At 38.0% G+C, this 24,850-nt stretch overlaps 1 protein-coding gene across 1 annotated transcript in view; it reads right to left on the reverse strand.

Annotated features, from left to right (window-relative positions):
- Positions 1-24,850, reverse strand: part of epha6 (eph receptor A6) — a 181,038-nt gene that overhangs the window by 142,073 nt on the left and 14,115 nt on the right. The window contains exon 2 of the mRNA XM_036563446.1: positions 22,494-22,558. Coding sequence (XP_036419339.1) covers positions 22,494-22,558 — 65 coding nt within the window. The remainder of the gene's footprint in view (positions 1-22,493; positions 22,559-24,850) is intronic.

A 24,850-nucleotide genomic window follows, 5' to 3' on the forward strand; every position in this document is an offset into this window, starting at 1 on the left:
AAACACTGAATATTTCCTGACAAAGGAGAAGAATGTTTCATAAAACATGGTAGATATATAGGAGCAAATGCTGAAATAAGAAAATGAAGAATTTTTTTATTGTAATGAATCTATTTTATCTTTCATTTGTAATGACAGAGATTTTTCCTCAGGTACTCTGTTTATAATATATTACTGAGGACAGGGTTGCCCAGAATTCTTTGAGGTTGTAGTTTCTCTTAATTAGCTCTTATTTTCTTATTTTCCATCATTTTTTTGTGTTGCTAAAGAATAGATCTGGATGCACTTAACATGTTTTTGTTTTGTTCACTATGATAGTGTTTTGTGTTCAGATTACCTGTGCACTTGTCTTGTAGTGATAAAAGTAAACAGGTAAGCTTAGCAGTTGCTAACTAAGCAAACAGTAGGCAAACTTGAAAGGTTTTGTTATATTGTCAGGATATCATATGTTTGAATCCTGCTGATGCCACAGCCCCAACAAAGTCACTGATTATTGGAATATTATCAACAATATCTTTGTGGATATCGCAAGATCTAGAGGGTTGTCAGTAATGGCTGATACCAGCCAACCAATATATGAGTTGGGTTCTAGTGGAGATTTTTCTTTTTTAAGTTGAAGGAAATGTTTAATTATAAACTGTAAAAATAGTCCTGCCAATACATAGAATATGTACTGTAGTTTAACAGAATTTTCCATTGAATGATGGCATTGTCGGTTATTTTCTGGAAAATGTACGGGTCATTTTTTTTTGTCAGTACATTTTCTGTTTTTTGGGGTTTTTTTCCACAGAAATTTGTAGACAGCTTGAATATAGCACAAATATACTACTAGATATATTGATACACTTTAGTGCTACTTACTGAGTTCCACTCTTACTGTGTATACACTTAAATATATTACTTTAAAATAACTAAACACAACTTATATACACATATTAATGTTGAAATCCATCTTTTTTGCATACAAGTGTTTTTCTGTTCTAAACTGGAACAACTTATGTTACAATAAAATTAACTGTTAAGAAACTAATTCTACTACATTCTTGGATGCATCGACAGCCATATTTGCAGCTAAAAAGAAAATAAACTGTACTACAGCACACTTTTAAAGTTATTGCTATAAAATACTTACTAAATTATACACTTAAGACAATTATGACAATTAAATATGCTTTTGCTTTAAGTATATTAGGAAATTTATTCATTCAAAAGTATCTCTTTACAGCATATTTCCTTACTTAAATCTACTTTTTGAAAAATACAAATTTTTATTTCCAAAAAATACATAAAATGAAAATGTACTTTTACTATTCTACAGATACTTTTAAGCACATCATTGATGTACTTGAGTTCCACTGCTCCACAGCTCAAGGAAGGGGGGCTTTATACCATTGTAGTCAAAACTTGGGAATAATGACCTTAGGCTCATGTGTGGTTGTTCCACAAGTCTCATTCTATTGGTCAGTGTTTTTCTATAGATATAATACAAGCTGTATACAAAATACTTTTGGACCTATATGGGTATATAGCAGTAGTGTTATTCTAATTTTAAACTGAATATTATATCAGTATATTAACATATAGCATTTATGCATGGGTGTCTGCAATGGTTAAACAAACAAGAAAAACAGCACATCATGTGGTCAGTATATGCACCTGAAATTAGTTGGACTCCTTACTGTTCTCAGCACAGCTTCAAACCTTCTTTAAATACTGTTATAGACATTTTGAGCAACATCTAGTGGGAAATAGGAGGATTCTTGAAGTGAAACAGACCAGCTGTCATAGTTGGACAACTGGGGAAAAGGCAATAAGGGACTAGTGGTTGCCACTGGTTTTCTCAAATAAATAAATAAGGGAAAAAAAATATTAAGCCAGATGAGAAAAAAGGAATGAAAGACTACTGCTGTAAGCATGTTATTTTCTTCCTCCGGTCTGAGGCTTAAACATTACATTAATCACATCAGACTGTATAAATAATGCATGTTTTAAAAACTGGTTTCCACCTCTGGAATTTTTTCAATTATGTATAGTAAGTATTGCTGGGTTTTGGCTTGGCGTAGAAGCTTTAAATTTACTTTCATTGTTATTTTAAGGATATTCAGGGCCCAATGTGAGTTTTGAGCAAACATAAGAACAGAAATATACTTTGGTTGCCTGTAGAACTTCCAGCGGCGCTGGAGATGGCAGCAGCTGGACTACCTCTCCCACTAACCTTTTCTTTGCCTATTATTTGTAATGCAAGGCCCTGCAGAGGGTGATGAAAACTGCCCGGCACATCACCACAGCTGCTCTTCCACCTACACAGGACATCTACACATGATGGTTCCTCAAGGGTTTTTTAGTAAAGAAAATAGTTCTATATAGAGCCACTGATACTTTGCATGATTAAAGGGTTCTTTGATGGAGAATGTGCTAAATATTGTTCTATGTAGCACCTTTTTGAAAAGCGTTCTATATAGCACCAAGCGTTCTTCCATTGTTACAATGTCAAGCTTATAATAATAGAAGAACCCTTTTTGGTGCTATATAGAACCCTTTTCAAAAAGGTTCTATATAGAACCATATTCAACACACTCTCCATCAATCCGAAGAACCCTTTCACAATGCAAGGAACCCTTTAATTCTGCAAAGGGTTCTTTAAGTGTTCATGGTTCTATACTAAAGAACACTTGATTCTTTACTAAAGAATCCTTGAAGAACCATCATTTTGAAGGACAACAAGAGATGTCTGAGGAAAGCCAGCAACATCTCCTCTGACCCCACACACTCCAGTCACTCCCTGTTTCAACCTCTGCCACCCAAAAAGACATACCGGAACATCCGAGCCAGAACCACCAAATTCAACAGTTTTTACCCATGAGCTGTTAAACTCGTCACAACAGCAACTCCTACGAGAACATGAATACACACCCTACAGACTGTTACTGATCCTGATCCTCCCGGTTTACTTACAAATCTACACAATGAGCACATGAGACTGTATGCACACTGCACTTTTAACTAGAACTCTATACTTCAAACTTATGCTGTATTATGTACACTAGAACATTAAGCTGCCAATACTCTTTTACATGCAATGTACACTTTGTGAATACAACATCTGTGATGCTGTTTACAAACACTTACTATAATTTGCACACCTGACCTGGTACATACTGTACACTTCCAATTAAATACACACTATAAAACACCTGAGCTGTAATTGCTAAAAGACTACATATTAATTATTTAACTAGTAATAGTTTACGCTTTAATTTCTACCTCTGCATTTGACCTACAGTTACTGTTCAGGCACATCTTCTGTATTTAATGTCAACGCACCTGCTTTCTTTGTGTTTTTGCCTAATGTCTTTGCACTACTGTTTTTTTTACCTTTTTTTATTACTACACCAAAGAAGTAGCCTTGCGAAATGTATTGCTGACAATGTTAACATTGGCTTTAGTTTCTTCCACTGTGAGTAAATTCAGCTCTCTATAGCTACTGCTGCTAGGATTTGACTGGGTGTGAATGTTTTTTTTTTACTTTTTTGGACAATTTAAGACATTAAACATCAAGTTAAACAAGCTTCAAATTCCTTGTTTGAAATATGCTGTCATAATTTTAGATATGTCAAGTCACTGGCTAGCAGACTTAGCACCTGAATTTCATGACATCTTACAATATGTTAGATGTCTCATGGTGGCTTGGAACCTCAAAAATATAGTATGCTAAAGCATGTTACAAACAAAATGATAAATTATTCAATTTAATAACATCCATGTGTGTGCATTTGCTTATAATTGAGATTTATTACTCTAAAAAATATCAGATTTAGTCACTACAAAATATGACTCATATCATGTTTCCATTATTTTGTCTGCTTCTCATTCTTTCTCTCTCTCTCTCCTTCTTTTGTAATTAATTACTAGGGACGCACTTCATTAGCACAAGAGCCTCTACTCATTCACTTCCATTATTGCAATAATAAGCTAAGGCTCGTCTAATAGCCACTCAATCAAAAACTTGCTGTATCAAACTCTTCATGCACCTTGCCAGCTCTCTAGAAAAGAACAACTTTGTTTAAAGTCATGTTTAGTCTGGGAGTACTGGTAAGGAAAAACAGAAAAGTGCCCAGATTCTACATTTCAGAATTGAACAGGCTGTTTTTTGTTACTTTACCTTTGAGGCTGACTTCTTTCCTGATTGGCTACCCTGTATGGTGACTTGATTCAAAAACAGCCAAGAATGAGTATTAAAGGCACTGTTAAGTTTGTACTGAAATCATAAGCAACCATGTGCTGAGGCACAGAAAATCACCGATGCTCTGCTGATTAAATAACTGCAGAGTTCCAAACCTCCTCTGGCATTAACATCAGCACAAAAACTGCACCGAGAGTGTTATGGCATGTGTTTCCATGGCTGAGCAGCTGTATCCAAGCCTTACATCACCAAGCACAATGCCAAGTGTCGGACAGAGTGGTGTAAAGCACACCGTCACTGGACACTGCAGCAGTGAAAACGTATTTTAGGGAGTGACGATTCTCTATCTGATGGACGAGTCAGGGTTTGACGAATGCCAGGAGAACGTTACCTGCCTGACTGCATTGTGCTAACTGTAAAGTTTGGTGGAGGAGGGATAATGCTATGGGGTTGTTTTTCAGGGGTTGGCCTAAGCCTCTTAGTTCCAGTGAAGGGAAGACATTTTGGACAATTGTGTGTTTCCAACTTTGTGGGAACAGTTTGGGGAAGGACCTTTTCTGTTCCAGCATGACTGTGGCCCAGTGCACAAAGCAAGGTCCACAAAGACGTGGCTGGTTGAGTTTGGTGGGGAAGAACTTGACTGGCCCACACAGAGCCCTGACCTCAACCCCATCAAACACCTTTAGGATGAACTAGAATGGAAACTGTGAGCCAGACCCTCTCGTCCAACATCAGTGTCTGACCTCACAAATGTCTTCTGAATGAATGGACAGAAAAAAAAACAAAGACACACTCTAACATCTTGTAGAAAGCTTCCCAGAAGAACTCCATATTAATGGCTATGTATTTAGACCGGGTATGTCATTGAAAGCTCCTGTAGGTGTAATGTGCAGGTGTCCCAATACTTCTGTCCATATAGTGTATTTAACCCAATCAAGATGCACCCACAATGCACCTTCCTATGTGCAAAAACTTGCTCAAAAACATTTTTCATCATATTTAGATCTGTTTGCACTTCTGTAATGCTATAGTATATGATCTCTTTTTTTTTCTTTTCCAACTTGCATCTCACTACTGAAAGAAAAAAAAGGGAGCAAGAGACTAGCATGTAAGCGGCAGCGCTGCTCTAAATCTCGTCCTGGAGGGCTAGAGGATGTATCGGTGGGCTTTGCGGTAGGGATAAGATATCAGAGAACAGCTTAAGATGGGACACCCACTGATAAAAGTGGCTGAGATGGATGAACCTGAAATCACTCGCTACACATCACATTATGTTGGCTGGAGTCCAGAGAATGGGATACAGACGCAGTACAGATCTGTGATAAAGGACCCGCCGAGGCAATGCATCTTGCTGCTTGGATGGGGATGCATTCAGGACTTTTCAAAATAGGTTTCAGGGTGAGGAGCGGGAGACGTTTGCTTTGCTTTTTTGATGCCTGTCATTATTTCTCTTCGAAAAAGAGTAAACACACGTACGTGCACCCACACACAAATATGCACGGCCTTCCACAAACTAGGGTGGGATGGCAGTTTAGTGGAGCAGTCACTATTAAAAAAGCATCAATTAAAATTCGTCAGTGATTAGTTGTCAGTTTGTATGATGATATAAACAGTGCTGTGCCAATTCTTTGTGTGCATTTACTTAATTTCCAGTCAGAACAGCTATTATATACAAGTTATATTTTACAGCGCCAGGAAAGCAAACATATATTTAACATAACATTACACAGAAGCCTCAAAAAATATACATACTATTTTCAGTTTATAGTGTATCCACCCTTTGCTTTTATACTAGCTTTCATTCTTTTCAAGATACTTGTGTTCAAAAATCTGCAGGGAAATTTTTTCACACCTCCAAAGTTCAGTCTTAAAAGTTTGTTGAATTTTCTCAAGTTTTTGAAACTCCACAGTCTTACTAAAAGCATTCTATGGTTTTTGTTTTTTTTTTTCCAGTTAAGGCATTTGACTGGATTTGTCTTTCTTTTTCAGTGTCATGATCCAGTTTATTGTGACTTTTTGTCAGATATTTTAATACATTCACTTCCCAAAGAACTTACGAATTACCTAACAATGCTTTTAAATGACCTAATGTAATGCTTCTTTTGGACAGCAGTGGTTTGTCTGTGATGACCCCTCACGATCATCCTTTTTTGAGACTCATGAACATGTGATGTTTCCAGCTCCTAAGTTGGGGTCCTCGTAAAAAAAATAACTAAAAGTTATGTGTTTGTCCATCAAAAAACAGTTTTTTGATTTTGATTTGGAGACTCATTATTTAATTGCCCTCTTTTAAATCTGCAATTATCCTAGAGGTTCACATCAGTTACATTGGTTGTTTAAACTATTTGCTTATTTTCAATACAGCAATGTAAATCATTGTATACGCTTTGTGTTAAAAAGCTTGTTGTTTATTATTATGAATGATGATTATTTCATATTTCAGGAGCCACTCATGCAGAAGTCCAGGTAGTTCCAAAAAGTTCAGAAGCTGTTTAATGCATCCAGTAAACATTAGAAAAGTTCTATGCTTATTTTGTGTCCTGTTATATTGGTGATAATAAATATTTTTATTATCCAGATATGCAAAAGTCCAATATACTGGACACTGAATATTATAAAAAACAAAACAAGTAAAATGAATGTATTATGTTATTTAGTATGCCACAGTGAACACAATTCATAACAAAAATTGTTTGTTTTTAAAGTGTCCAGTCTCTGGACTGAGAAGAATAAGCAGAAAACTGTCGCTGATTTAATCAAGCTAGTTATAACAGTCTTAGTTTCAAGACAGACTTCAGCCTAATGTAGCTAAAAAACTCTAGATAGTGACGCAAATAGACTCTCCATAAATACATCTTCAAAACTTCTCGTAATCCACTTATACCATGTCCAGGTCTTCCTTAAGGTTGAGCATACTTATGAGTCTGGTTTGCAAGACAGTATGACTTACTGTGAGCTATAAAATTAAACACATCTTTACCGTGTGGCTGGACACAGTGGCCACTGATTTTAGACAACAGGTGTTATGCAGGATTTTGACTCCCCCACACAATCTGACTCCCCTTCATGTTCTCACACATCACATAAGCATATGGATGCTAGGTTACAATCATGAGTTCTGTTGTTGTATATCTATAGTTAGATCAAGATTAACTAAATTATTTATAAAAAGAAACAACAGAAACTGTAAATGCTAGACAGAATTCAGAACAACACCTGTTGTCCAAAGTGATTTCCTGAGGTGTTGTACACCGTAAAGTTTTGTTTATTTTTACAGTTCACAGTAAGTCCGCCCAATGACAGCTGGGATAGGCTCCAGCACCCCACCGTGACCCAGAAGGATAAGCGGTTTAGATGATGGATGGATTTTTCACCAAATAACTGTAGTTCATCTCTTCTTGGCTTTAAAAAAAAATAAATTAATCAGATTACTAGATCAGCAGATTACTTGATTACTAATATAATGGACAACGATAGCTCTACGTCTGAGATGATGTCACTCCTGCAATTTGATATGCCACATAGAAATACATGCCATGTATGCCATGTGTCATTAAAGGTTTGATAGCACTCCGCTTTGCATAAATATTTAAATAGAAAGCCTATTTATGGCAGTCTGCTTGAACATGAAATAAAAATGGGCTTTGATCAAACAAATGTAATCACTGATCTCCACATTCTTCACAGCCTCTGAATACACTAGCCATTTGTCTGAACTTGCTTTTGACCCATTTGCCCCCTATTGAGTCCACTGAATGGGCACTTCTGGTTCTGAACACAATCGCTCAATAATGTTATCTATTTTTCCACTATAGATTTGTGTTTGCCAGCCTTGGCCAAGGGCGCTAATCTTCAAAGCTCTGATATATATATATATATATATATATATATATTATATTTTCCTCTCGAAAAGCACAAGTACACCTCTCTCTGCTGGGAGCAGCATAATAGAACTGACTCAGTCGGAAGAAAAGATCTACTGTCAGGGGAAGGAGGGCACATCAATTGCAAATTAGCCCAGGGCAAATGAAAATACAATTAAGGTTGAGTGCGAATTTAATTATTGTTTAATTATTAAATACACATTAACCTTGGATAATGAAAGTGTTCCAAGAAAGAGATACACCGACACTGTCCTTCTGACTCAATAATTGATTAATTGACTTTTCTGTTCTTCAGATGACATCTATGAAATTCATTAGTGTCAACACTTTAAGAAAGTGACAGTTACCACAGTCTGGGCCTTGTTTATTAAGTGCTGAACTGATCTAAGCATATTTCTCACACAAAACATATATATATATATATATATATATATATATATATATATATATGTATATAAACCATATAGGTCTAATATTGTAGCTTCATAGAAGAAGATATAAATACTGTATCAGCGAATTACTGTATTCCATTGGTGTTCTGGCTGTAACCTCAGTGACTGCTATGCTCATTTATGCTAGGCTATCTGCTAATGTGCTAATATATCATAGAATGATACATCCTCTGTTGCAAAGCTCCACATATACTTCAGTACCGTCTACTGCCTGTGTTCTGTTTTGTATTTAGGTTTTTTCATGTTTTTGTAGTGTATTGTCTTCACTGTGTATATTGTATTGTTTTGCACTTGTGTTCTTGTGTTGAACCATGGTCCTGGAGGAATGTTGTTTTGATTCACTGTGTATTTGTAAATAGCTGAAATAGCTCAAAAAGTCTCCCAAACTTGAACTTGAACTTGTAAAAGGACCCTGGTGTTTTTAAATAATGTAAAACAAACAAAAAAATAAAAACTGAAAAAAGTATTTAATTACAAGATTTTCATAATGAAGTAAAGATAAGCTTCTACAATACTGTCCAAAAGTCAGAAATCACCTTGTCATTTATTACGTTTCCAGTCAAAACCACCATAAAGTTATTCACCCCAGAGTCCAGACCTCAACATCAATGAATGTGGAATATTTGGATGGAGAGAAGCCAAAAACGCAACCAACGTCTCAGACTAAACTTTGGAAGAGTGGAAAATATCCCTGCTGATTTCTTTGAAAAACTGAAAGCAAGTCTCCTGAAAAGACACTGTACAAAAAGGGATAAGATAAAAATTAAGATAAAAATGTTACTTTCTGTTTTGTTTCCTGATGCTGAAAAATAAATGAATTGTACTTAGTTTTGACTGGAAATTAAATAAAATGAAGGGTGGACTGTATCTGCATGTATATTAGAGCCAGAAACCGTTCCCAGATCAGCAGCCTTACCCTGCATATTTTGATAAACGAGTCCCTGCGTTGTTTAGCATGGTATATGGTAAACAGTTTAAAAATCTACTGATGAATTAAAGATATCCATTCAGACTACGAGCTACAAGTTCATGAAACATAAACATGACATCTGTAATACAAAACAATGCAATCCAGAACCTTCATATGCTGTGTTTGTCATAACGCATTGTAATTTCTAAGCTCACAAAGTTCTATGATTAGTGTGCCATCCTTCAGCTAACAGGGCACTACACATTCCCTTACAAGACATTTCAGAGTGAGCAAAAATCTCATTTTGATCATGCCTTCAAGATTAGCCAAAAGAATATGAAAAATGTCTAATTTAGCTGTGGGTAGAGTCAGACATATCCTTTCAGGTCATCACCTGCTTAATCTCCTCTTTGTCGTATTCCTTTTTCATTATCTCAGAATGTTTTACATCCTACACCCTCGTACAGATTGTTCTTCTGCCGTGACTTAACGTTCATAGGAAAAGAAAAAGAAGACACAGAGAAAGCTGGTGCCCTATTCTTATAAGAAAAAAATGAGAGAAAGATAGACAGATGCATTAAATGGTTTGTAGACACCTGCTCGTCCAACGTTTCTTCTGAAATGAAAGGTATTAATAGGAAGTTTGTTCCTCCTTTGCTGCAGTACCAGCCTCTACTCTACTGAGAAGGGTTTACATAAGCTGTTGGAACTTTGCTGTGAGATTGATTGCACTTAGCCACAAAAGCATTAGTAAGGTCAGGTACTGATGTTGGATGATTATTTTTGGATCACAAAAGCAACTCCAACTCATCCCAACGAGTACCATCCAAACTCCTCTATATAATGGTCGGCACTGAGCATGGTGATTTCTAGTGGTGGTGCACAAAACTGTGTGTGCATAACTGAACATCTGCGGCAGCAGTGGAAGCACCTTGAAGGAGCTGAAAACAGTATTTTTCATGCTTGAATTTAATTGAGTTTAATGTTTAGTCGCCATTGAGTCTTTTCATGTCATTATGGTTTTAACACACTGAAACCTTCACATCAAGCCTGACCTTTTTTTTTTTTTTAATGTAACAGAGAATGTGAGATGCATATACGGATCATTCTACATATATATATATATATATATTATATATATATATACACAAATCAACATTTATCCTTTCTTTCATTATGCTTATCATCTCAATCCTAAAAATGATGGAGAGAGAGAGAGAGAGACGACAGACAGACAGTCAGAAAGAGAATGAATCAGAATGGAGAGAGACAAAAAACAAAAACAATTTTGGAGCATGTCTACCAAGGCAATAAAGCATGGAGTTGACAATGGACTGCATTTACAAGTGATTTTTCTGTCTTTTATCTCCTATCACTCCATGCTGAGAACAGAATGAAAAGGTGGAACAGGTTAGGGATTTGAAGGGATAACAGATACAGGGTCAATGTCTTCTCTTACTATCCTTGTACTCTTTTGAGTGACCCACTTCACACCCTGGTCTTTTTCTCCTATGCCATCTCTGAGCTCTTTTGTCATGTGTCAGCGCGTCACGTACAGAAAGATCACCGTTTGAAAAGATCCGATTGTTCAGGAAAAAGAACGAATGAAGCCATGACATTCCATTCTGTTACATCTCTTATCAAGGTTTTCCTCACCGCTGACACGTGCAGTCGTTACTTTCAGGTCCGGCCATCAAAGAAGACGGATGGTGAACGGTCGTTTCGACGTTTGACTAAAACGCAATGGGTTCCGCAAATGTTGTCGTATTGTGGATATCTATCACCGTGGACGATTTGATTTGTGTAGTTCGCGAGAGCAAACCAATGAATCATTCAGTATTCAGCGTGCTGCATGAAAAAAGCTTCTCTGGCTTTTTTGAGTAAGGTGGAGAGGGAAAAAAAAACATATACAACAAGAGTCAAGGACGATTGGGCATGCAAATGAGAAGCAACAGCGATTTGTCACTTGCTGTGTTGCATGAGCTGATGGTGATGTATTGAGCTCAGAGTGTGTTCTCACACTCAGCTCCAGTTTGAGGAGTTTAGAAAGCAATACTGCTCTGTTCCCCACTGACAACAAAGTTAGGCCTACATAGATAGTGGTGAAAGACTTTAAGGTGCTGCAAACACTGTGACGGAGGGGTGTATGTATCTCTGTGTATGTGTGTGTTAAAGGTATATTACAACTAGGGATGTTCAAAGTTTTGAATATTTGAACAGTCATGAAAGTTTAAACACTGAATAGTTTTTAATACTAATAATTGATATGAAATATGCAAATTAATTTCTCTCTAACTACATACATTCTCATATTGAAGAGCCATGAGATGTCTGAACTCTATTCTCCACTGGAGGGCAGTCAAGGGCATGTGTCAACAACAATAAGTAAATTCTCTAAAAAATATATATATACTTTATTTATTTATTTATTTACTTTTTAGTTGAAACCCCAGATGTGCTGCCATACACACAAAAAACCAACAGTGGTTCACATATTCATATCTTAGGACACCTCCGGGACACATTACATTCTTAAAAATGATAGTATCATTCTTTTAGAGCAGTGTCATAAAACAAAGGTGTCCAATCTTGCTCCTGAGGATCTGCCAACCTCTACTTTTTAATATTCAATAGCAGTAATATTCAACTCTAATCTAACACACCTGAATTAAGTAATAAAAGCCTTCAGAGCTATCTGAATATTACAGCCAGATGTGCTGGATCTGAATTTTCCAGGATAGTAGATCTCCAGGACCACCCTGCCATAGAAGAATCGCTTTTGGTTCGGCCCACGGCAATTTAGCCCTGCCAATTCACACTGAAGTTATAAGCAGCGTTTCAGCCTGGATCACTGCTGAAAAAATGAGGCACAATACAGGGCAGCCAATCAGTTAATTTATGCATATCAGTCTTAAATGCACAGTACGACAGCCTGTTTATTTCTTCAGCATAACAAGACATAAGGAAATGGTCATGTAGGAACAGGTTTTGACTGTTTATGGGCGTAAAAGCAATAGATAATAGATAATAGGTGGATATCAGGGAAAAATAAAAAAATAAGATACAGAAAAATGTAAGATATGGGCTCTTTAAAACACTTAATGCCTAGTACAGATGTGTTGCAAGTGGACTGTCTGGAGAGGCCCTGTGGACTGGCCTAAAAAGAACCTTTTTATCTTTTCAACAGACCTTTTTAAAATTCAAATTCACTTATTTTCCTAGAACCATATGTCCAAGCCAAGAACCATTTAGGAACCTTTACTAGTGAGTGTGTATAGCAGCTGGCTAGAGCTGTGTAAAAGCTGCAAGGCACACATTAGTAATTTGATGTTGTGTGGTGCTTCCCCTCAGCAAAGTAAGGAAACACTAAAGCAAAATGTGGCTTAAGAGGGTGGAAAATTGGTTTTCAACTCGTCTAGCAGTCAGCTTTGGTGCTTTCATTTACCAAACCAGCATCACTCTCCTGTCTACACCTTACATCTCCACAAACCCTTGAGTGTCTTAAATGCGGTCTTAGAATTACGCGAACAACCCAATGCAGCTCCCATAAACAAACACTGCATCCAGATGTGTCGTTGTCATAATGTCTTGCCTTGAAGGACTGAAATGAGGGAGTTTAACATTACTTTCTGAGATTCACTTACTTTGGAAGGCTCTCCCACCCAGCTTAAAAGAAACCAGCAGATTACAAAATCAATCGAGCTGGACATAAGAAGCATCAGTCACTTTTATAACAGTTCTGCGAGTGTGTAAATGCGGGCAGCTCAGACAAGTCGAGGGCCATTTACAAAGAGAAGAAGATTCATTACAATATAACTGGGGCTTTTTGGCTCTTATTGATAGAGCTTTCGCTGGGCTGTGTATTCAGGCCGCACAATTAATTCAACTCGTATATTTAATTGCCAGATTGCCAGCCTCTGTAAAATGCAATGAAAGCCTTCCATTCAGTGGTGCGTCCACTGCATCAAAACCAAGTGTTGCTAGTTGTGAACAGCAAATGTACATCGTGTGCACTTAATGGAATAGCCTTTTTTTTCAGAACATTTTTTTGGTAATGCATAAAATGTGTGGTTTTAAAGTAAGTTATGGTTAAAAATATCTGCCCATATGCTTTTACTGTGCATAGAGCTGGACCCAGTTTCAGAAAATTGTTGTGTTGTTATTCATTTGCCAAATTCAAGACATATATTTGATATTAACTCAAACCAACGTCAGTCTCTCTGAAATTTGTCTACCAGCTTTGATTAATGTGTCCTCTTGTGTCACAGGGTGGGAGTGATGTATGTAGTGGCTAGCATGCTAGCTAAACTAGCTCCAGCAACAGCAACCAGAATACAGTCTGATGGCCTAGCTGTCTCAATTTAGCAATTAGCATTTATGAACAGTAAATTGAAAATCTCACTAGTAACACTTTACACACTTATAATGTTTCCATTTAATTTTAGTTACAACAGGTCTGTGTTAGCTTTCACCTGTTTTTCCATGTATACTTTAGGAACTGACAAGAAAGGCTTAAAGTCTGAAAGCTGTGAGAGTGATGTATCTTCATGACTGTGAAAAAGCGAAAAAACAGAATTTTCCAAAAGTGAAGTTAAATAAATTTAGTCATAGAAAAAATGGGACTCCTTTACAACCATGCAAGGCCTGGTAAACCACCATAACTGTCAATATCAGATAAACAGCACTTAAAGCTTTCATCTTTGAGAGAGAGGAGAAAATCAAGCTTCACTCTTACTTGAGATCTGAATAAAATCCACAGGTGTTTCTGTCCATCCTTCCACTGTGGGAAGACAATTCAGCACTGAGTCTGAAAGGATGCATAGCTGTCAAGAATTACTTGGGATTATTTGGACCATAAAAAGCAGAAAATCCAACCATCTTCTAAAACTGGACTTTGGAGGTGGAAAAATTTCCCCGTCGACATCTTTGAAAAATTTAAAAGCAAGTCTTCTGAAAAGAATGGAAGCTGTAGTAAAGGCAAAGAGTGAACAAAGAAAAACTGACATTCTATTCAGCTGTTGAGGCTTCTGTCCATTTTTCTTTTGAATGCTGAAAAAAGAACAACTTGCAGTTGACTGGAAATTAATTAAAAGAAGAGTGGTTTCTGACTTTTGCACAGTCCTGTTAGTTTATTTTGAAGTGTGAGATTCCTGCCACATTAAACATTTTTTCCTTCCATTTAAATATATTATGATGACTATTTCTGACCAAATGTTTAACATGAGGGACCTTTAAAGCAGTGCCAACCCACTGAATTAGAGTGCAAAGAGTTTGCTGGCCGGTCATGCTGCAGGGTCTACAACATGCTGGGCATCACAGGAGCCAGCCGGCAAAGGGCCATCAGTATGGTTACAGAGGCAGCTGAAACTGCCTCTAGGTGGCTGTGGATCAAAAGAGGTGATCCGTGGGGAGGTAGCATGACCTGGCTTGATCAACCCCGGCTGGGTCGTCTGGACAAGAGTGCTGAAAGACCCAAAAAACCCAATGACCTCAGGTAACATCACTGATGATGTGTCTAGGTGCATCTCCACAGATGTCTTCTTCTCCACAAAAAGGTGAGCTCTTTTTGCCTTCTGTGTCTCATGCATGGTGTCAAAAAGCTGTCTAGTGTTTTGTCATTAAAAACCGTTATCATGTGTGATATTATAGATAAAGCCACAAAATGTTTTAATCACACTAAACTTAAGACGACTAAGACCTTAGTCAGACCATGACAATCAAGCTGTTCACCTGATCATATCTTAGTTAGACTAGGGAGTCTTTAGTACTATTTGGATGAGATTACATTTGCATGGGGAGGTAGTGTGATGTAATTTCACCACAGGAACCTGTAATGTTTCTGACCAACTGTGACAAGATGTGGTCTCAGTGTAAATGACAGCTGTAGTTACTCAATCCATGCAACAAATGTTCTGTATGCAGTATGTTCGGCTACTCACAAGCAGAAAACCATGTCAAAGAATGTCCAAAGATGATTTACCTAGCCATATAATTGAGCCCATTTTATGGAAACATTTTTTTTAATAAAGGAGTTTAAGTAACAAAATTCAAAACATACCATTCACTTCCTATACAATACATAGGGGGATCTGAGCTGAAAATAAGTGAAATCTTTTCACTGATGTCATGAGAACAAACTCGTTTACACATATCCACCTATTCAACTCAACAAGCCTATGCACTGAAGTTTTGCAGAGTGTTTTAGTTCTTAGTGCTTCTATCAGAACAGAGCTAATTTAACAGCCTGTTTAATTCTAAGCGATAAAGAGAGGTTAAAAATGGGCATGGTAATGTAAAAATAAATTATGACCATTTTTGGTACATACAACTACCTGTGGTTATTTCTATGGTGTATCATTTTTCACCGGACATATTTTGGAAAAGGTTTTCTGCAATTTGTTGCAAATCTGCAATTTGTTGTTCACATATAGATACCTTTAAAAAAATCCTGTTTGGACAGTTTTACATGAGTCATTTTAAGATGTTATCCCTTTTGTTTCCAACCCATCTTAACATATGCCCAAACTTTTGCACGAGTTTATGTCTGTGTATATACACACACATAGTGTAGGCGTGTGGAAGGAAGACTACACTGTTCAGTCTTAGCTTACAGAATGTAAATGGAAATGTGTGTTGATCCGATGGGGCTGTGGCTTTTCTGTGTGAATTAGAAGCAGCGCTGTCTGATGAAAATCAATAAAGATCAAGTCAACATTACTTCAGCAAAAATCCAGCTGGCATTAGGGGAAAATTCCATCTCAGTCAAGGCGACTGACATGGAGGCCGAAGGGATCGCTTATTAGAAGCACTGGACCTTGTGACTGCCATTCTCCACCTATATTGACCAAGTGTATCAGCGTTTCAGCTGTGAATCCATACCATCTAAAAGACTCAAAAAGCACACGGGGGGATTGCATCTTCTATGCCGTGAAGTGCATCTTTAGAGCAGTGTAGCGCTAAGCGGTGAAAGCAGAAGCAGCAGACACAAAAAGAGTTGGTGATCCGGAGGAGATGGTGCGGGCAATAGAGGAAGTGATTTAGTGCGTTGTGATGATGGAAAAGGGCCTCTTTGAGAAAATGGGGGTCCACTAGACCAAGGTTACATTACCTGTCTGCCTGTCGATGTCTCGAACCACCTCACCTCATCAAGCTGCTGTTGCTAGTGAAGGGTGTTCAGCTTGTGTGCGGATAAAAGTCTACGCTCTACAGCGAGGCACACCTGTCACATCTAAATATGACTGCTCTTGAAACAGCACATATAAATCATTCACGTCCCACCACACTGCTCCCTTTGAAAGATTAAGAGAGAGAGACAGAGAGAGAGAGAGATGGTAAAAGAGAGAGACGGACAGGGCTTTCAAAAAAAAGGTCAACCTTTCAAATGGTCAGTGGAGAGCAAGAGATCATTAATCACTGTTTGATGGACACCAACTCTCGGTACACTCAGTAACTGTAGTAATGCTAGCCTTCATTTATTATTATTATTATTATTATTATTATTATTATTATTATTATTATTATTTCATGCTGCTAATTTAGACTGAATCAACCTTGCTAAGTTGTCACTGCACTCGCATTGCTTTTGTGCTGAAGAGAATAACCCTCGAGCAGATGTGTGGACAGATGTCCTTTTTTCCCAATGAAAAAACAAACAAAAAAAAAAATCACACTAGCAAAATAGGTGAACTTTGAATTCCTACAGCATTTAGTTGGGTCCATTTCAACCCAGCAGTACAATTACACTCAACTGCACTTCCTTGGACAAGTCCTTGCAGTGCATATGTCTGGAATATCTTTTAGCTCTAAGATGAGATAAGATAAAGCGAATGATGTCCAGCATTCTTGGCTAAATTAGACTTTTAGGATCCACTGGCTTACACATAAGCACCACTTTATTTAGGCAGTGAACAACTAGACAATGTGGATAAAGTCACCAATATAAAGTTACCATGTGGCGCTTGCTAGACATGCATGTTAAAGAAACAGTTCAGTGAAATTTGCTTCTTTAGTTTTGCACTAGAGCTATGAGACACAGGCTCAAATAATGTACAACAAAATAGTTTTATCTCCACTATGATCGATGGCTCTTCTCCCTTGCGGCTTTACCAGCAAGTCTGTTGCCACTTTTTATCGATGGGTGTGACTTTCTTTGTCAACAGATGACATGTTGAGCATTACGAGCTCTCCTTTCTTATTCTTTATAATGCCTCTGTTAGACAATCAGTGGCCAAATTGTTTTTCGGTTAATTTTTTATTTTTTTTTTGGAACCTTTAAATTTTGCCCCACCACTTTTGGAGGTGTGGTACTACCCTTGACACTACTAGAGTCCAACTCTGGACGAGTTGTAAGAGATAAAATAGTGTTATTCTGTTGGTAAATATTCTTTCAGCATGACTTCAAGAAGGTCTGTACCTCTGATTAGCCACTATGTCTGCTGCCATTGCTAAAGGAAATCTCCAAACAACAACTTTTGAGACACTGCCGCTAGAAAATTCAGCGTGCAACTGACTGAAAGGACTTGAATTGAATACGTAATCAGCTGTATTTCCAATATCTGTCAATGTTTTGCATGATCCTCCCTCAGATGCATATTTATGAGGGAGAGAAATGCATTTTTTCCATGTACCTGCTGCATAAACTGCATAAACAATATGTTTAGACTCGTACACCAATTTCATATGTGCTTTTCTGGCCAAACTGTGTCCAATTTGTGATTAAAATTTGCCACTAAAGGTTTACTACATCTGAGTGTCTGACTGCAGTAGCTCTGTGTATGACGTACCACTGTTGTTGCCACAGATGCTATATATAGTTGCACTACACCTCTGTAATTGTATTTTTATTTCATTTCCTGTGTAACTTCCTCAACACATCTGCGCTCACAGTGAAGTTTACGTCTTCTGATTTAGCTGCTCTGAAAGTTCATTTAACATGCAATATATGGTCTCTCTTCGCACGTGCCGCATAGGGACGTTTGCCTCCGCATTAAAACACAGGAATCCCAAATACACCGTGTGAGAAATCACAGAGGCTCCGTGACACATTTAGTAATTACAGAGCCGCCTCGGAGGGACACACCAAGGAGGGGAGCCAGGAGAATAGTCAACAAAACAGCACAAACAAACCTGCTGCAGCATACAGAGAGAGAAAGAGAGAGAGAGAGAGAGAGAGAGAGAGAGAGAAAGAGGAAGAGAGAGAAAGAGAGAGGAAGAGAAAGAATGAGAGAGAGAGAGAGAGAGAGAGAGAGAGAGAGAGAAATATACCCGAAGGATATGTCTGTGTCAGTGTAAACAAAACACACTCTCGTCCTCCTTTACTAGAAAACAAATTAAATGGCAGGAGAAGTCTCCCAAGGCTAGAGAAGGTGTGTGTGTTCCATCTGGCTCACAAAAAGAAAAAGAAAAAAAAAGAACAGAGGCTTTGATTAACATGACATAGCCTGACCTGACAGGAAAAAAGAAAGAGAGAGAGAGAGAAAGAGAGAGCAGAGAGAGAGAGAGAGAGAGAGAGAGAGAGAGAGGGAGAGAGAGAGAGAGAAAGAGAGAGAGACATCAAGCAAGAGAGAGACTACCAAGCGAGTGCAGGTAACATTACATGCAAGATATTATGGCATGAATTATTGATTTGATCGGAGAGGTGTGTGCTGGCTTGTTATTGCAGCACAAATGAAAACTCGTGTGGTGTTACCGTGGAAATCAGCCCTGCCTTCACAACATGGGTTCCAGAGAAGGAGCTGAACCAATAAGAAGATGTGCACAGCAGGCCCCGTGGGAAATCACCCCCGCTAGTGCATAGTAGGTCATTTTACACATGCTCAAATACAAAAACTCCCTCAGCTATTGTCTTGCCATTCTAACCACTTTTTAGTCCAAGGCTGGGCTGGAAGGCGGCCATTTGTAGCAGTTTTCCATGCAGCGATTAAGCCTTCTCTTGAACAAAACTGGAGCTCTGAACAGAGAAAAAAATTATGTTCTCAAAATAAATAATGTTCCTAAACTGGTACGAACAATAAGGTTCATTCTGTTCGTTTTATACAGGCTGATATATGTAGGCCTGATCTAATTACATAGTAGGTTTAGAAAGCTGTTAGACTTGACAGTGTCTGTATTGATAAGGCCATGTTCACACATAGCTCCTCCAAAATATAGCAGATAGTTCATAATTATTTGCCAGAGGGAGGTAGAAAGCCTAATGAGTGCATATAAAGCAGCAAGGCCTAGTCATCTGTCTAACTTGATGTTGAAAAGTGGTTTATTTACCTTGGTTCATCCATGAATTGTGTAGTTTCAGAGATCAAAAAGGCTCAAGTATGCTAACATACTCACAGCTACCTCTTTAAGTCATTGACAGATGCTGCACAGTGTGTGTAAGAATGCAAGACATGCTGTTGATCCAAACACATTAACACATTTAGAAGTTTAGAGTTTGGAGACATCATCAATAACTGAACATAGACAAAATGTCAACAGGGTATACATATAGGTTACCCATTGTTAATGACCAGCCTTGAGGGGCAGTGAAGATTTTTTATTTTTTTTTTGTGTGTGGTCAGAAGCATGTTTTTAAAGTAAGATACGGCACAAAAATAACTAGGCATATACAGGGCAGAGACATTATAATAGGAGGAGGAGACAGGTCACAGGTTGAAAAAATGTATAAAAGGGATAGTTCATGAATCTTAACATGGTGGACATTAACATTACAGGAAGTCCCACCCTTCAATAAAAAAGTCAATTGCCAAGCATAAGCGGCAAAGGTCCCCCTTGTTGCGGAGATAAGCTTAGGATAGTGGCCAGAACGACATGAAATTTGAGACAAGCGCTACAAACCTTTTGTTTTTGTCAGATTTTATCAACAAGTTTTGGGTTATACATCTCTCCCCATTCAAAGAGATAGGAGTCTAGCCTTAACTGTCCGGGGGGGGGGCAGACTTCACTATAATGACTTTCATGCACATGCAGAGATAGACTCCAGGTGGGGCTTGATCCCCTGCCCCTTTGTTCACAGACTGTACAAGTGCCCCTTTGGTCAGCGGGTAAAACAACTGTCTTTTATATGGTCATCCTTCAAGATTTCAGCGAGGCACAGCTCAGCTACCTCATTGCAATCTTATACACTGGAGAATGGGGTTCAAATCTCTGCTTGGGCACTAACATTTTTGGCCGTCTTAGGAAAAACACTTAACAATACATTTGGTTTCCTGTTAAACAACTCTATTACTATCTATACACTATCTCTCAGGTTGTCTGTAATCTGCTGTAAATCAAAGTTTAATGCGTTTAATCTAGTGTACTTTGGACAAAATTTTGTTGTGTTCAGATCGAGTTATAAACGTGGAGCTGTGGTTCAGGTCAGACATAGGCAGAATGTTTTGGGCCATATTCAGGTTAGCAGAGAAGGAGTAAAGTGATACGGTAATGGTCCACCATTACAGGAAAATAATAGCAACTGTTGGAGAATATTGCATCATTGCATTAGTAGTGTATTCAGGTTTCTAAAAGTAATTTTTCTGCCTAATTCTATTCCCAGTGGAAGCGAAGGGAGAAGCAAAGGGAGATTTTTCCTTACTTAGAGGCATCTATTTCAGAAACACCAAAATCATATATATTTTTTAATATAATATAATATATATAAATATTATAAGGGGAATCAGTTGTATCTGAATATGGAAATCGGAGAGTAGGTCTAATCAGAGTCCCAACACTTCAAGTTCCAAACCAATGAACTTGACTAAAACTTAGACTCTATTAGCAAGTCCCTCTACTGAAGCTGAGTTTTGGTCAAAGGCCTGTACAGTTCTATAGTTTAAAACCTCTTCAGATTCAGGGGCTCCTGAGGCCATACCCTAGCAGATTACTTTCACAGTGTTCGAAGCTTAGCACTAAATGATTTCATTCTTTCAGACAGAGACTTACTGAAATTGTAGGAACCCACCAATGAAACATTTCCTTTCAACAGGGAGGCAGGCAGTCAAAAAGGAGTGAAAAGTTTATGCGAAGATAGTCTGAGGACTGTGGTATTAATTACCCCTTAAAAAGCTCTCTGCACACATCTTGAATCATCAATAGTGTGTCAGTGTTAACCCAGTCTGATTAAATTTCATTATAACACGCTTCACTGTTACATAGATTAATGCTGCACGGATCAAGCAGAAATATAATGTTTGACAATGAGCATAAATGACAATAATTTATACAGAGGAGCTTTAAGTGAATTAATTTTCTGATTAATCATGAAGGAAGATATAAAATGTAAAGAAATTAGGTTTCTTTTTTTTTTGTGCCGTAGCCTTTGGGCAAATAGCAATGTGATTTGAATTGGACCTAATGACTCACTGGTCAAAAACTTTTTATCTTCATATTGGTGTATTTCACCATGTCAGAGTTGGGCCTGAGTTTCTGAATCAGGTTTTACTTAAAAATGATTAAATAACTACTAAAACTAGTATAGGAAGAGAAAAAAGCATGATCCCAGATCAGCACCCATCTGGCTTCCTTGCTGACAAATAAGCTATTCAGAAGCCAGGCAGCAGTTAGTGTTGTGCGGCATGCTATTTTTACAAGAGACACTTTGATGTTTCACAATGAAACAAATTTTCCAAATGGCAGAGAAAATAACGGGGCATTAATGCACTAGAGAAAATGCAGTGCAGCGGTGAAGAATGGGGCTGCTCAATTCCACTTGAAAGAACGACTAAGTATCAGAACTACTAAAATGGGGGGATTCTGTCAATGTGCCAGCTTCCTCCAGGCAGATTACACCTGAAGCAGGGCTAAAAGTGATGTTCAGTGGAGATTTACCATTTGCCCTGCACTTCAAATTCACAACTAGTCTTAAGTACCCCAAAAAGTGCTTGCTATGTTCAACTCATTCGCTATTCAGCATGTAGTGTTACACTGTTTGCTATATAGTGACCTGACTGGTGAACAACTATGGATCAAAGATTTAAAATTCAAACAAAACGATATGTGATACTCTATGTATTATCTCTGTAATAGGGAGTGAATCCAAACACAGCTAAAGTTAAAGATTACGGCAACATAGCTACGATGTCAGCACTTACCCCGTTTACTGGATAGGTCATCCAGCCCAGTTCACCCAATACAGCTGTGGTGTCCAGAAGAACCACTACAGAAAGAAAAAGGAGAAGGGAAATGCAGGTCAGTGGTCAAGCACACTGAAACTATGCATGGCTAGGGGTCATATTTACCACACCAAGACTTGACATGGCATATTAGCACTATAAAAATTTAGCCCTGAACTTACTTCACCCTCAACACAAATATGCTACAAATCACCATACTACAACCATTTCTCTGGCAACATACTGGAACAGTGACACGTGGCAGTTAGCCAACGTGCTAATTCCATACAAAACGCTCCGCTGCAAAGCTAACCCCTTAGCAGCCGATCAGGTCTGTGGCTGTTCTTGCTGTTAGAAAACCTGGCCAGCGGTGACAGCAGGGGCGAGAAAGGAGTCATTAGGCCGCCCTCAGTGAGCCCACATAGGCTAATTTGATATGATGAATGTGCAATTTCCCTTTTCTCCACGCCTGCACTTAATTACAGCGTCTATCAATAAAGCGTAGCACAGTCCGCCCAGCGGCTAATGCCTGAGGCTTTTTTGAAAGACTGTCACTCATTCTCCTATGTGGTGTTAATTCTGTATTTTAGAACTTAGACATTTTCTATTTAAAACCAGACATAATTTATTAAACTGGAAATGCTGTCTTTCACTTTTTTTCTGGTCACTGGAAAAGAGACATCATACAGTTTCTCACTTTAGAGGAATTTGTTGTGCCTATATCTTATATCTTGTACTTTATTCACTGAGGTCCACTAATTACATTTGTGAGAGTTTAAGTATTAAAGCCAAGTATAATTCATTTACACATGTCCATTTTCCAACCTCTCTTTTTTTGTTAAGGTGCTTAGAAGATGGATATATGTAAATGACCTCTGTGGAAACTGGCTGTATTGTGCCTCAAAAAGCTGTCAAAGTTAAAACACTCCTCATAACATACTCATTTTATTAGGAACACTTGTACACATGCTCATTCATGTAACGGTCATGTGGCAGTAGTGCAGCTCATAAAATCATGCAGATATGGGCCAGCGGCTTCAGGTAATTTTCACATCAACGATAAGAATGGGGAAAAAATATGATCTCAGTGATTTTTACTACAGCATGATTGTTGGTGCCAGACTTGCTGGTGTGAGTATTTCTATAACTGCTCATCTCCTGGGATTTTCATGTACAACAGTCTCCAGAGTTTACTCAGAATGGTGCAATAAAGAAAAAAAAAATCCAGTGAGTGGCAGTTCTGCAGACAGAAACAGCTGCAGTAAAGACTATGGTAACTCAGATAACCACCCTATACAATTATTGTGAGCAGAGAAGCATGGACTACAACAGCACAAGACAATGTCAGGTTCCGCTTCTTTCAGCCATGAACAGAAAGCTGAGGCTGCAGTGGGCACAGGCCCACCAAAACTGGACAGTAATGAAATGTAAAACATAGCCTAGGCTGTTGAATCTCGATTTTGAGGTACACAGATGGTAGGGTCAGGATTTGGCACCAACAGCATGAATCCATGGACCCAACCTGCCTTGGTGGAGGTGGTATGATGGTGTGGGGAATGTTTTCTTGGCACATTTTGAGCCCCTTAATACCAATCAATCATCACTTGAATGACACAGCTTATTTGAGTATTGTTGCTGACCATATACATTCCTTATAACCACAATTTGCCATATTCTAATGGCTACTTCCAGCATGATAATGCACCATGTCACAAAGCAAAAGTCGTCTCAAAGTGGTTTCATGAACATGACAATTATTTCAATGTTCTTCAGCAGCCTTCCCAGTCACCGAATCTGAGTTGGACAGAACACCTTTGGCATGTGAAAGAACGAGAGATTTGCGGCATGGAAGTACACCAGAAAAGAAGAATTGCATGATGTAATTGTGTCAACCTGGACCAGAATCTCAAAGAAATCTTTCTAACATCTTATGGAATTCATACCATGAAGAACTGAGGTTGTTTTGAGAGCAAAGGGAGGCCCTACCCTGTATTAGTATAGTGTTCTTACAATGCTTGTTGAGCATATATATGTAAATGTACATTCAATATAGAATGTTTTGCAACTTAGTTTTGAAACTTCAACAATGTCTACATATTCCATCAAATGCTTTATTAAAAAAAGAGGAAAATTAATTTTTTTGGAAGGGTTGCCTGGTTCCCCTTCATAACACTATATAATAATAACCTGACAACTCAACAACCTGAAGTTGTCAGCAGTTCTTATTTGTGCTGACTTATTCCCCCAGTGTTTTTTAAGATTGATGATTCTTTGTTTTTCTGTCTTGTTCATTATTTTAATTTCATTTCTTTAACTTTTTGGTAGTGTCTTATAAA

This window comes from Colossoma macropomum, unplaced genomic scaffold, assembly GCF_904425465.1.
Source record: "Colossoma macropomum unplaced genomic scaffold, Colossoma_macropomum, whole genome shotgun sequence".
Classification (NCBI taxonomy): domain Eukaryota; kingdom Metazoa; phylum Chordata; class Actinopteri; order Characiformes; family Serrasalmidae; genus Colossoma; species Colossoma macropomum.